The 14,198-nt window shown below is 44.3% G+C and overlaps 1 protein-coding gene across 5 annotated transcripts in view; it reads right to left on the reverse strand.

Moving 5' to 3' along the window:
• The window catches only part of RBMS2 (RNA binding motif single stranded interacting protein 2), a 73,165-nt gene that overhangs the window by 28,122 nt on the left and 30,845 nt on the right, over positions 1 to 14,198 (reverse strand). For 3 of the 5 annotated variants that reach the window (XM_069970452.1, XM_069970456.1, XM_069970454.1), the window contains exon 2: positions 4,511 to 4,683. In XM_069970452.1, coding sequence (XP_069826553.1) covers positions 4,511 to 4,683 — 173 coding nt within the window. The remainder of the gene's footprint in view (positions 1 to 4,510; positions 4,684 to 14,198) is intronic. The other 2 variants (XM_069970453.1, XM_069970455.1) reach the window with 1 other exon arrangement.

The following is a 14,198-nucleotide window of genomic DNA, read 5'->3' on the forward strand; positions in this document are numbered from 1 at the left end:
CTCCCCCACCATCTCCCTCCTTCAACTCCTCCTTCTTGTGATCCTCTAAATGTATAATTATATGTATGTGTGTATACATATTTAGATAGATCTATATTTAAAGATTTAGAGTCCATTCAGAATAATGTGTACATCCCGCCACAAACCCGCAGCCCTTCTATACCTGGCCTCTTTTTGGCATTAACCTACACTTTAAAAAAAAAACTACACATTTTTATGGTGTTTAATACGATGAGAAAAAATAAAATAACTTTAGTAACAATCAATACTAAATCCTGCAGATATACACTACAGCAGGGGTCCTCAACTGGCGGACCACTGTCCTGACCCCTTCTGCAGGTCTGCTTCCTGCACAGTAATTATGAGCGCTTATAACGAGCGCTCATATTTACCGTGCGGCGTCAGCACTGACAGAGAGAGAGCCAATGGCTCCCTCCCTGTCAGTCTCTTTTGTGGCCGCTGTGGTCACAAGAGGCCGCACTCCCCTTCTGGTGTCGGCGTTCGAGTGACGTTACTGTGCCGGCGCCAGGAAAGGGGAGAGCGGCCTCTTGTGACCGCTGCAGTGCGGCCACAAGAGGGAAGAGAAGAGGAGACGCCGGACCCAGGTGAGTATAAGTGTTTTTTTTTTTTATGTCGCATGCTGTATGGGAGGGGGAGACTGCACAGGGGGGCTATATACTACAGGGGTAAAGCACACAGGGGGGGGGGCTATATACTACAGGGGGAGAGCGTGCAGGGGGGCTATATACTACAGGGTAGAGCGCACTGGGGGCAATATACTACTGAGGGAGAGCGCACGGGGGGGCTATATACTACAGGGGGAGAGTGCACAGGGGGGCTATATACTACAGGGGGAGAGCACACAGGGGGGTTATATATTACTGGGGCAGTCACTCCCATTGTACCTAATTTCAAAGGGCTGGTGAAAGAGAAAAAATGCCAGTTTTCCCACTAATAAGCAGCAATTCTGTATGTAAATAGTTCAACAACGTTTGTGAAAAGTTAACTAAACACGTTTACTTTCACCTGACAATAGACCCCGGTAATTGGACCTTCACTAAAAGTTGTGGAGTACCCCTGCACTACAGGGTTCACGCATTCAGCTCATAGTGCGATTTTATTGCCACCTTTTAAAACTATTTGCTCATGTTTCTCTGTGCCTTGTAGATTTAGGCCACATTCATACACTGCTTTTTAGGAATAAACAACATCCATTGATGCAGGCTGCTGTAGTGTATACACCCTGTATGCACTAGGTCGTTGTTTAATTGACAGGTATATTTTGTACGGCCGCTGTTCAGTGAACAGTGGCCATAGAAAACAGTCTGTGCTCACAGTGTAAAATGCGGCTCCCGACCGTGGTCTATGGCAAATTGAAGCACTGGCACACCCTAATGTGCCCGCATTCCAATTAGCATCAAGTGATGTTTATCCGGCCGATACTGCAGTATCAGCCGGGTCAACATGCCAGACATCGTCCGCTGTTTGACAGGTTATCTAGTGTAAGGCTGGGTGCACACTACGTTTTTGCAATTAATTTTTTTTTCATCTGTTTTTCCATCGTCTTCCATTATAACAAAAAGGATCAAAATATCCACAAAAACGTAACTGACCTTATTTTTGTGTATGTTATAAAAAGGGTGCGTCTTGATCCATTTTTTTAAATATTTGAAGTGGATGAAAAAACAGATCATAACGATGCCAACAAATGCATCAGTTTTTTGCAAAAACATAGTGTGAACCTGGCCTTAGAAAACCATGGCCACTTTCTTCCACAGACAGCAAGGCTCTTGTCTCCAGATTGGGTGTTGGTTTTGCAACTCATTTCATTAAAGTGACTGGAGCTTAATTGCAAACCACACCTGAACTGGAGACAAGAGCAGTGCTGTCTCTGAAAAAAGTAGCCATGTTTTTCTAACGCTGGATAACCCCTTTAAGATACAGTATATGTCAATACCATGTGATCTTATTCTTTTATTTTGCGCTTTATTCATTGGGCTGTTGTTTTTCTTTGTTTGTTTTTTTTGTTTTTCTTTTAATATCTCCACTGCTGCTCTTGAGCCAGTTCCAGTTCATCCAGCAAAAAGCAGACGTATAAGTCCTTCCTTAATATTTGCTATTCCTTTTGAATCTACTTCTGGCTTCGGGTCAAAAACTGCTTAGGGCCCTTTTACACAGCCCCATGACTTTCTGGAAGCGAGTGCTGATCTCCTAGATCAGTGCTCTCTTACTGAGCCCATACACTGCCTGATAATCGTTAGTGATGTCTGTGCAGCCGTTATAAATAAAACTCCTACATACAATAAAATTTCTTTTCTTTTTTTTTTTGAGGTAGGAGCTAGGAAATTAGTATACATTATAATTACCAGGAAGCACATTTTCAATCTACAGGCAAATTGCCATTTTTCTCTAACAAAAGTTATCAAAAAGACTATATTCACTTTTGCTGTTGATAGAAAAACATTGTTCAAACCTGTTACAACACAGAACTATATGGCATAAAGCATTGTGACCATTGGTTATAGTAGGGTCCAGCCTTAGTAAAGAAGCCTTGTACTGAAGAAAGAAAAGACCTTCAGACCATTTCTACACACTAACCAAGGTTACACACAGGGCAAAGTTGTTTTGCTGTATACCTTAGGAACTATTTCAACATACTGATCATTTCCAGGTTGTAATAAAAAAAAAGCTTTCTCTCAGATCCTGAAGCCAATGATCAGCTTGTCCATGATCAGGATCCAGCCAGTTCATACTGTAAAATTCCTTCAGTATCAGCTATTCCATGGACTGAGGATTATTGGGAGAATCCTATTATATTCATATGTTACAAGAAGATATTTGATATTCTCCTGTACATATCTGTAGCCTGCTCCATTAATAATAGCCACCAGTGTCCTGAGGATGTAATACAAAGCTAAAAGCATCATACTAGAACATACTATAGGGTGTTGTAAAGTTAGTTAGATGGAATAAAGAAGCTGTCTGGATCAGCCAAAAGGGCTTCAGCAGTCTGCAATGCTCGAGAGCCCATAGAGGATCAACGGAGCAATGACAGAGCCTGTGCACTGCCCCATCATTCATTCTGAAAACATATGTCCTCTGTTCTCGAGATCAATGGGAGTCTCAGCAGTCAGATCCCCAATGATCCAGTAGTTTTCTTCTATCATGTAAATATGAGAGAACATCTGATAGTAAAAGAAATAATAAACATATCAGTTTAAAGGGAATCTGTCAGCAGGTTTATGCTTCCTGGACCACAGGTGTAAAGAAGTAATATGAATGGGACTACACCAGATACACATATGGCTGTAAAGGTTCCCATGCTCTATATACTCTTGTTGTCTGTACCTGGGTTCAGCCGTCAGTGTACAGTGTATAGGCACCTTAAGAGTTCCCTAACCTTTTTATAGCTTTGAGTCTTGATTAGGAGATGGTTACACAGGTAGATGTGCATCCAATGAATGAGTTGTCTTAAAGTGACTGTACCACCAGGCCCAGGCTGAAGCACTGGAGGCGGGCTGACCCACCCCCAGTGGGAAGAAACCCCAGCCCCTCCATGACGTGACTCCATTAGAATCAATGGAACCCTATCATAGAGGGGTGGGGGTTTCCTCCCACTTAGGGTGGGTCGGCCGCCTCCAGTGCTTCAGCCTGGGCCTGGTGGTACAGTCACTTTAACCTGCCAAACCAATGTGAACAGCTGACAAACAAGTATTTGTTTGTTCTTCAGCTTATTTCTGGGCCTACTAAACAGGGCAATGAGATGACAATTAAAATAAAATAAATTGTAATACTTGTGGAATCACCCTAATGGGGTGTATTCAGTCCAAGTGCCTAGAGCAGCTCGAGGTGTAAATATGGCCCTGTTGTCTATTGTTCCTTTGTATCAGACAGACAATACAGCAGCCCATGAAACATTGATAACAATTTTGGCAATAGCTTTTTAATCGTCAAATCACTATTTATTTTATATCCTTATATCTGCCGCATTACCAGATTTTTTTCTTTGTTCCTATTCCCAATTTAACACACAGCCTCTAGGCACGAGACTGGCATCAATCATTCACACAGTATGGGCAAATGCCGAGACCAACAGCTTGTTTTGCTGTTTTAGTTCTTATTAGTGCATGGTAATGGACTGGTCCAAGTCTCACAGCGTCAAATTGTTAATGTCCACAAGGCAACAGATACACTGGGATTGAGTCCATGTAAATGGCAATGCAAGCAATCCAAAAAGAAGTGAGCAGCTTGCTGGCAGCGCCTTCATAGGCTCTGCAAGATCACCACTTTACAGACAATCTGTATCTATCTACAAATCCTTCTACTGTATTCTGCAGTCTATATGTGAAAGATATTTACATCTGGATTCCAGCATCTAGAACATCACTACATGACCTGTAGACATGACAATTACACGCCGAAGGAATCACAGGCGAAGTGAGACATATCTCTCTGCATATTCTAACTTTTTGTTTCCACTTATTTAGTAAGGAATATAAGTGTTTCTTACGGCTGGCACAGCTTCACCAGGTCTTGGTCCGTGGTGCTGGGATGAAGACCTCTGATGTAGAGATTGGTTTTGCTCAGCTGTTCTCCACCCCCTCCACCTCCTCCTTCTCCACCACCGCTGCTATTACTAGGGCTGGGAGGAGCCATGTGCTGTGCTGATGAAACATAGGTCTGCTGGAAAACAAACAGAAAGGAAAGTTTTAGATATTGGAAGACTTTGATCTGCAACACTAATACACAACCCAGGGGACATTCAGCTGATTCAATGGCCCAGGAGCAATGATTTCTTGGAAAATGAAGTAATCAATTTATCTAACGTAACCAAGTGCCATCAGCTATTCCTAGTTATTTCTAGTATCAAACTTTTCATATCTTTCTATATACTCTTTCCCACGACATGTAAAAACTAGCTTTTACTGCTCAGATATAATCTAAAAATCTCTAGATGCCTTATAAGCAAGCAAAAAACAATCCCTTACAACACATATACAAGGTGTTACATATATGCACACATTGCTTGCATGCCAGAGCCATGGCAAAAGGTGGGGTTCTCATGTCTTAAGTTATATAGGGACCTGACAGGGACTTATATACTGTATATAGAGTATAATCTATAGGGTACTCCATTCATTGACTAAATAGCAGATATTTCAGATCAGAAGGTTCTGCCAATACAGCCAATAAGTAACATTTGTGCAGATAATCCAGGTACCTATGGTAACAAACGATTGTTTAAGAAATAACATTTATTGGACATGTTCAAAAATGTTACTTGGCAGAATATTCTAGTGTATAAACAGCACCGTGCCAAGAATTTCCTATGAAGGACAATGCAAATATTGTATCTAAGCATACATCAGATCACATAGGTAACATATTAGAAGGGAACATGTTGGTGCACTTATTTTGCCCTATCTGAAGACATTGTGCGGAAGTGATGGGGACGCCGGTTTTATCCATGTGTCACATATATAGAAATATGCTGTACGACATGGAGAGAAAGGAGCTGCTGCACATCACACCTATGGCTGACACTAATGCCTCTCGGCTACATTTAAAAACCAACGCCAGGATGTTGGTATATAATTTGATCAAACCATATTGCCCAATGTACCATGTGCCAGTCTCCTGGTTCACATGGGTCCCTACACTAACTCCACACTGTGTCAGTCAGCGACCGCTAACACCGCAAAGCGTGCACAAACAGGGAAGGGAGGCCATGGAATGGCCCTGCAACCCTAATGTCACAGGACCAAACCCAAAGTGCCCCCCCCAAAATCCAGTTGGCACCACCGGCGGAAAAAGCTGCCGCCAAACAACACAAGTGTGAATGTGGTCTTGTACTCACCATTACTTCTGCAGATAGAATGGGAAAGATAGGAGGTACTGACATGTGAGCACAGGTGTCTCCTGCTATTTTAGGTCATGTGGGTCTTACGAAGGGGAGTGCCAACTGCTCAGAAAACGGCTACATTTAAAAACCAATGACAGGATGTTGGTATATAATTTGATCAAATCACATTGCCACGTGCCGGTCTCCTGGTTCACATGGGTCCCCACACTAACTCCACAGGAGTGCTCACATGTCGGTACCTTATGTCTTTCCCATTCTGTCTGCAGCAGCAGTGGTGAGTGCAATACCATATTCATACTTGTGTTGTTTGGGGGCAGCCTTCCCCGCTGGTGGTGCCGGCTGGGTTTTGGTGGGGCATTTTGGGTTTGGTCCTGTGACATTGGGGTTGCAGGGCCATTCCATGGCCTCCCTTCCCTGCATGTGCACCCTTTACAGGGTTGGCGGTCGCTGACCGACACAGTGTGGAGTTAGCATAGGGACCCATGTGAACCAGGGGACCTGCACGTGGTACACGGGCAATATGGTTTTATCAAATTATATGCCAACATCCTGGCGTTGGTTTTTAAAATAGGCCTAGCGGCATTAGTATCAGCCATAGGTGGGATGTGCAGCTGCTCCTTTCTCTCTATGTCGTATAGAAATATGCTGTATTGTAGCTAAACTAATAGCTTACAAGTTGTAGATCGCTGTGAGGTAAGTGTCCAGCATATCCATGAGCTATAGCTTCCCCTGCCCCCTTGACACTGACTGACATCTTCTTCACCCACCTAATAATAGGGAGAATGCTGTCAGTCAGCGTCAGGAGAGCAGGGAACACCTGCAGCTCTCAGATATGCTGGACTCATCCTTCATGGTGCTCACAGCTCACTGCAAATAATAAACTGTAAACTTATTCAAAAGTCATCACATTTCTACATACATGACACATGGATACAATCAATATGCACAGCATCACTGCTGGATGCTGCAGTCAGGGAGGGCAGCATCTGCATGCTGACAAGTTCCCTTTAATATAATTTCTCTTGCACAAATGAATGTTACCCTAAAGTCAGACAGGACACTAAATCTTTTCTAAATGTATGGTAAGGCTTCATATACCTCATACAATTTATGTTACATTGAATGAACCAGTTCTTATATGCTGGAAATGTTATCATGAGTATAAAAACATGTATAAAACCACATGACCCCTGAGGAAAACTAGTAAAAGGACGCCTCACTCCACAATGATCTGCAAGAAATGGAAAGAGTAAGCTTATCATGGTCAGTGGTCATTATTGCTGCCTGAAGTCTTTTCCTTTCCCTCTTTGTGGGCTTTGCTTACTGCTATATATTGTCTTGCCTCTGAGACTCCTTCACTATGGAGTTAGCCCCTTCAGGACCCATGAGTTTTATATATACTATATACTATATAACTATAAAGTATAATTTAATTCTGTATTTCAGGAAACACTAGGTAAACGAGAGCTGAATGAGGCAATGTCCTATAAAAACTTTCTGCAATTATTTTTATATGACAGGTCTCATTGAAAGATGTTCTCCACTTAAAGGGGTGTATCGCTGTATTTTTTTTTTACTAAGAAAAATCACGTATTGCAACATAGTTGTTCCTATCTCATATATTTTTAATTTTCTGATTGTATAATTTATAACAGTATCTTTATATGATATGGCTATGTTCACACTTGGTTTACTAGCGTTCGTTGCATAGCAATGGCCGCTGTTAAACTGTTGGCCACTGAACTGCATATAGGCCGATTTCTCTGTAACAGCTGTTTTTAACATTGACTTGTGGGCACCGTCATTCACTTCAATGTAATGTGGGACTGCCACCGCACATTACATTGTGTGAACAGATATTATTTCTGGACGCTGTTCACTGAACAGCGTCTGGAAATAATAGGCAGGTACATAATTTTAATGATATTGAGAACAAATTTTATGTTCTTTAGAATGGGCGTTAACATAACACAGTTTGAACACAGCGGGCGCCATTACATTGACTTCAATCCCAATAAAGGGTTTTGTAAGGACAGACGTTGATTGCATGAATGACCCAAGTAATCCCCATGGATTACCACTTTATTTCCAATCAGCAATCTCTGGAAGCCACATGGTGGCCCCACTGTAGCCAAGCCAGAATATATTCCTTCTGGTGATCCTGGGGGGTCCAAATAGAGGAACCACAAAATGTCGGCAGCCTAGCATGTTATGTACAAAAATTCTTTTTTAACAGATGTATGTGCAGCCTAAAAAATCTTCTGGTATTGCGTACTTAACCTAATACCGCCAAATGGTAAGGATATTAAAGGGGAAGGATACACTTGGCTTTCTGTTCTGTGTGCAGCAGTTTTAACTTTATGCCTGTAAAGTTGTATAATCAGAATTCATTTTGTCAGGAACTGCAAGGGTCAGCTCTTCCTCGAGCTGCAGTGTTGGTGTCCCTTGTCCTAACCAAGGACAAGTCTATAGCAACAGATATAATAGTACTGCACAAATTATTATTATCATAAACGCTGCATCACTACACGGCTACAATATATCAAGGGTTGTCTGTTGGCGTAGAAAACATATTCGTACATTGTGCTTTCTATCACAACATATAGCATAATTAGTAGCTATATATACAACAATAAACTGGGAGGAAATTTGTCCATTATGCAAGAAGAACTTCCTACACAGTGCAGAACAAATGGAGGCCTTACTGTATAGCAGAGGACTGGTGTCACCCTGGGATAAGGTTTTAGCTTGCTGAAGATGAGGGCACTAGTGCCATATTGCAGCAGCTGGTACCGCCGCCTTTGTGAATGCAAATAATTGTAGACAGAGCCTGTAAGTTTGTTTCTTCTGACTTTCTCCTACACTGCAGAAATAAGGTCCCCATAGGGCTGGGCGATTAATCGAATTAATTCGATTAATTCGCCCAGAGTGTTTGGATCGATTTGATTTTTTGTGAAAATCGTAAATTCGATTTTCACAAAAAATCATTGCGGGCGGGCCGGACGGTGCGGTACGCGGGCGGGCAGACAGTCCGGAGACGGGCAGTATGGGGCTGGCGAGCGCTGCTGTGAGGCGCAGGGCGGGCCGGCAGTCCGGAGAGGGGCGGTGCGGGGCCGAGAGGGGCGGATCGGGCCGGCAGTCTGGAGAGGGGCAGTATGGGGCTGGCGAGCGCTGGAGTGAGGCGAGGGGCGGGCAGTCCGGAGTTATGCAGCGCGGGCGTCCTCCAGCACAGCGTTCCGCTCCCCTGTCAGCCACAGTTACAGCTCCCCGGTCTCTGGAGGAGACAGCAGGGACTGCAGGGTGATAGTGTCGCTGCGGGTCCTGGAGCTGTACAGCGGGGTCAGATCCCGCTGTACAGCTCCAGGAATCACACTATCACCCTGCAGTCCCTGCTGCCTTCTCCAGAGACCGGGGAGCTGTAACTGTGGCTGACAGGGGAGCGGAACGCTGTGTGCCGGGGTGACAGAAGGAGGGCTATGTGCACTCCTGCTCCAGTCACCCCCAGCCCCCCTCAGTCACCTCCAGCCCCCCCTCGGTCCCCTTCCAGTCACCCCCAGTTGCACCAGTCCCCCCCAGTCATCCCCAGCTGCCCTAGTCCCTGTCAGTCATCCCCAGTCCCTGTCAGTCATCCCCAGCTGCCCCAGTCCCCGTCAGTCTTCCCCAGTCCCCGTCAGTCTTCCCCAGTCCCTGTCAGTCTTCCCCAGTCCCTGTCAGTCTTCCCCAGTCCCTGTCAGTCTTCCCCAGTCCCTGTCAGTCTTCCCCAGTCCCCGTCAGTCATCCCCAGCTGCCCCAGTCCCTGTCAGTCATCCCCAGTCCCTGTCAGTCATCCCCAGCTGCCCCAGTCCCCGTCAGTCATCCCCAGCTTCCCCAGTCCCCGTCAGTCTTCCCCAGTCCCTGTCAGTCTTCCCCAGTCCCTGTCAGTCTTCCCCAGTCCCCGTCAGTCTTCCCCAGTCCCCGTCAGTCATCCCTAGTCCCCGTCAGTCATCCCCAGTCCCCGTCAGTCATCCCCAGCTGCCCCAGTCCCTGTCAGTCATCCCCAGTCCCTGTCAGTCATCCCCAGCTGCCCCAGTCCGTCAGTCATCCCCAGCTGCCCCAGTCCCTGTCAGTCATCCCCAGTCCCTGTCAGTCATCCCCAGCTGCCCCAGTCCCCGTCAGTCGTCCCCAGTCCCCTTCAGTCATCCCCAGCTGCCCCAGTCCCCGTCAGTCATCCCCAGTCCCCGTCAGTCATCCCCAGTCCCCGTCAGTCATCCCCAGCTTCCCCAGTCCCTGTCAGTCATCCCCAGTCCCCGTCAGTCATCCCCAGTCCCCGTCAGTCATCCCCAGCTGCCCCAGTCCCTGTCAGTCATCCCCAGTCCCTGTCAGTCATCCCCAGCTGCCCCAGTCCCTGTCAGTCATCCCCAGCTGCCCCAGTCCCCGTCAGTCTTCCCCAGTCCCCGTCAGTCTTCCCCAGCTGCCCCAGTCCCTGTCAGTCATCCCCAGTCCCCGTCAGTCATCCCCAGCTGCCCCAGTCCCTGTCAGTCATCCCCAGTCCCTGTCAGTCGTCCCCAGCTGCCCCAGTCCCCGTCAGTCATCCCCAGCTGCCCCAGTCCCCGTCAGTCATCCCCAGCTGCCCCAGTCCCCGTCAGTCATCCCCAGCTGCCCCAGTCCCCGTCAGTCATCCCCAGCTGCCCCAGTCCCCGTCAGTCATCCCCAGTCCCCGTCAGTCATCCCCAGTCCCCGTCAGTCATCCCCAGTCCCTGTCAGTCATCCCCAGTCCCTGTCAGTCATCCCCAGTCCCTGTCAGTCATCCCCAGCTGCCCCAGTCCCTGTCAGTCCCCCTCAGTCACAGGGGAGCACTGTTCCACTGGGAAGCAATACAGTTGTTGTCTCAAACATCATTAAAATTGTATCTGACGCTGTGAGAAAAATTTTGTTTATTTAGCAAAATAAAAAAAATCGAGATTTAAATCGAGAATCGTTCAGATTTCTAAAAAAATCGAGATTTTATTTTTTGGCCATATCGCCCAGCCCTAGGTCCCCAATAGTTGCAGTGAGACCTCCAGTTCAGTCTTCCAGCAAGTTTGTAAAGGAGCTTCATGGCTGGTATAATATAATCACTCTGAATGACATCATGACATTACACTGTACATGGATTTTAGTTAACACCTTTAGAAATGCACTGGTAAGCTTATAGATGAACCATAGCTGATGCTGTTTATCTGTACTGTGACTAGTAGTACTGTATATACACTACACCAACCACCAGTATAGCAGTATGACTGATGTTACATAGGCACTATAAATAACAATCTCTGCAAATGATACTAAGCTGTGTAAAGAGGTTAATACAATGGAGAACACTGCACTGGTACAGATGGATCTGGATAGTTTGGAGGATTGAGCTGAGAAGTGTCAGATGAGGTTCAACACTTATGATTGTAAGGTTATGCACATAGGAAGGGGAAATCCATGTCAAGATTATTTACTAAATGGGAAACGCTGGGTAACACTGACCTGGAAATGGACTTGGGAATTTTAGTTGACAGTAAACCTAGCTGTAGCAACCAGTGTCAGGCAGCTGCTGCCAAGGCAAATAATATTTTGGGGGACATCAAAAGGAGGCAACTAGAGTAATATATGGAATGGGAGGACTACAAAACCCAGAAAGATTATCAGACTTAGGCATCCTCTAATTTTAGACGAAAGAAGACTTGTACACCAACATATAAGGTGGTTCTTTACTGTAAGAGCAGTGACACTTTGGAACTCTATGCCATAGTTGACATGGTACACTCACTAAAAGAGTCCAAAAGATATATTCCTGGATGGTAGTTAATAGAAAAGGTCATTGATCCAGTCACTTATTCAGATATACAGTTGGTTTCTACCTTCTACCTTTTGCCTTCTTTAGAGCCAACTTTGCAGGATTTATTATGTATAAATTATGTCAGATAATATAATAGAGTTAAGAGGTTAGTATAATGCTGAGGATGAGGATATGGTACATTAGTATTTGGGCACTGGAGGACATCACTTATGTGGACACTGTATGGCACTTGTATCTGGGGCTGTGTGGTCCTCTTATTCACATGAGAATGGTGTGGTACTGGATACATGGACTTTAGGAATCAGGGATATGCAGTTAACAAGTTTCTCCTCTTCCTCCTCCACCCCTCCTCAGAGGAATAACACCTGTAATAGCCAAGTGATAGTGAAAGCTGAGGTTCACCATGTTAAATGAACAGTCTCATTGTGCTGTTTATTCATCTCAAGTCCATGCTATCATCCTATCATACATAGTACTGTACATACTGTATGTATGTATGTATTCTCCTCTGTGCATATACTGCTCTGATATCGGGGATACTGAAGGCTTTGTATCAGATTTAACTTCCCCTGACATTGGGGGACATTTATCAAACATGGTGTAAAGTGAAACTGGCTCAGTTGCCCCTAGCAACCACTTTACGCCATGTTTGATAAATCTCTCCCATTATGTTTTTTTTTGTACCAGTTCTAGTTAAGTTCACCTATATGCCAAGTCATGTAATTATACTTTATGACAACAACTAGGTCAATATTTGCTGTAAGCGTCGTTACTTCTCCACTTCCTCCTGGACTGCTGTTTGCTTGCCCCAGTCGACTAGGCACCAACCCTGTGTGTGTCTTTCTTTATTTCTCTAAATATAGTCTCTAAATGCAAACAAAAGGACAAGTTATGCTATGGCCCGTGTTCAGGTTGTATCCACACAGAACATTTTTCTGTGAATGGTGGTCATTTTCATTCTGCACAGTAAATGAGAAGATCGAATGGCGTCCTTTGTAAACTTTCCCTCCCTATTCTCATTCCATTCACCTTCATTACTCTAGTGTAGTACTCGACTGAAGCATTTTTTTCATTAGTACTTTTATCAGAAAGGAATGGGAAGGCGGAGAAGGAAAGACGGCTGCTACATATAGACAAATATTTTCTATGGTAAAAAGATTTGACCAAAAAGGGTGAAGCATCTCATATTTGATCTGCTTCCTGTTATTTATGTAACAACATTCATGGAGCTGGGCGTTACATAGCCGGACCCTGAAAGCCACTAGACTGGCCCTTTCGGGTCTAGACAATCCGTCTGTGTAAATAGCGACAACCATGTATTACTGTGCTGAAGCATGATATATGTTAGAGAGCGGTATACACCATTTCACATTACTGCTAACATTGCACATGCTATTTTCTGCAGACGGAAAAGCCATTACTGTCCTCCTAGTATACTTGGAGCAACACTTGAAGCGGAATTTTCCCTTTACCCTGCTTTACTACTAATATGTACATTTTATTGGTAACATGGACTTATATTTTTTTCTTCAAGCAATAGCATATATATTGTTACACATAAAGCCTGCACAGTTAAAAAAAAGTGTTGTTTTTTTTTATGTTTTTTTTTTTCACAGGCAGATTTTCATTGGTGGTTTTAAGTCTTTGGATATGAGTGACCTGCCAGTGCACTTGATGCCACCGTTGTTTCGCAGTGTCTTGGTGAGCTGTCCATGCAATTTCAGTTTCCTTTAAAATAATACTATGGGAAGGATTTCCATCTCAGAAGCCTGAAGGGACAAAATGCTTCTGAACAGGCTATATTTACACCCAGCAAATTAGATGCAGAAATGTGACCGTCCCCTTTGAGTGTATGGGACCTGGAAAAATCCATGCACATGTTGCAGAAGAAAGAAACCTTTTCCATCGCGAAGATTTGTATGATTCACACAACATTTAGGGTGTTCTTTTACCACATGTGCTATTCTAAAGTAACCCTAGAGACCCAATGGGTAGCAGAAGACTATCCATTTGGCATCTACCATGCAAGTACACATGAAGGACCAATGGAAGAAATCTGCCATTGTATTACTTTAGGGCTTTTGTTACATTATAAACACTGGGGGGGGGGGGGCATTTATCAATGTTTTTGTGCTATATTTCTGAATAATAATGAGTTTTTGCGCATATTGAAGAAAAGCACTCTGGATTTTTTGCACTATTTTTCCCCATTTTCCAGTGTCTGCACCTCCTTTCAATTTTCACGCTGGGATTTTTTCATGAGATTTATTGTGTGCAAATTTTCAGTTTTTGCACAAAATATTGCACAGCTGTACTCCACTCCTTCCCTGACATAGTTTTTTTTTAGCCAAACAGATGTGCTAGAAGTATCAAGGCATTTGCACCTAATGATAACTTGTGCACAGCAACCATTAAATTTTGCACAACCCACAAAAAATTGCAGACAAGGCCAGCACTGGATAGAAAAACATAAGTGCAGGACAATTAATATTTTCTTGTTAGCTTATAAAGTAATTGGCTATGTTCACA

The sequence above is a fragment of the Dendropsophus ebraccatus genome, chromosome 5 (genome assembly GCF_027789765.1).
Source record: "Dendropsophus ebraccatus isolate aDenEbr1 chromosome 5, aDenEbr1.pat, whole genome shotgun sequence".
NCBI lineage: Eukaryota > Metazoa > Chordata > Amphibia > Anura > Hylidae > Dendropsophus > Dendropsophus ebraccatus.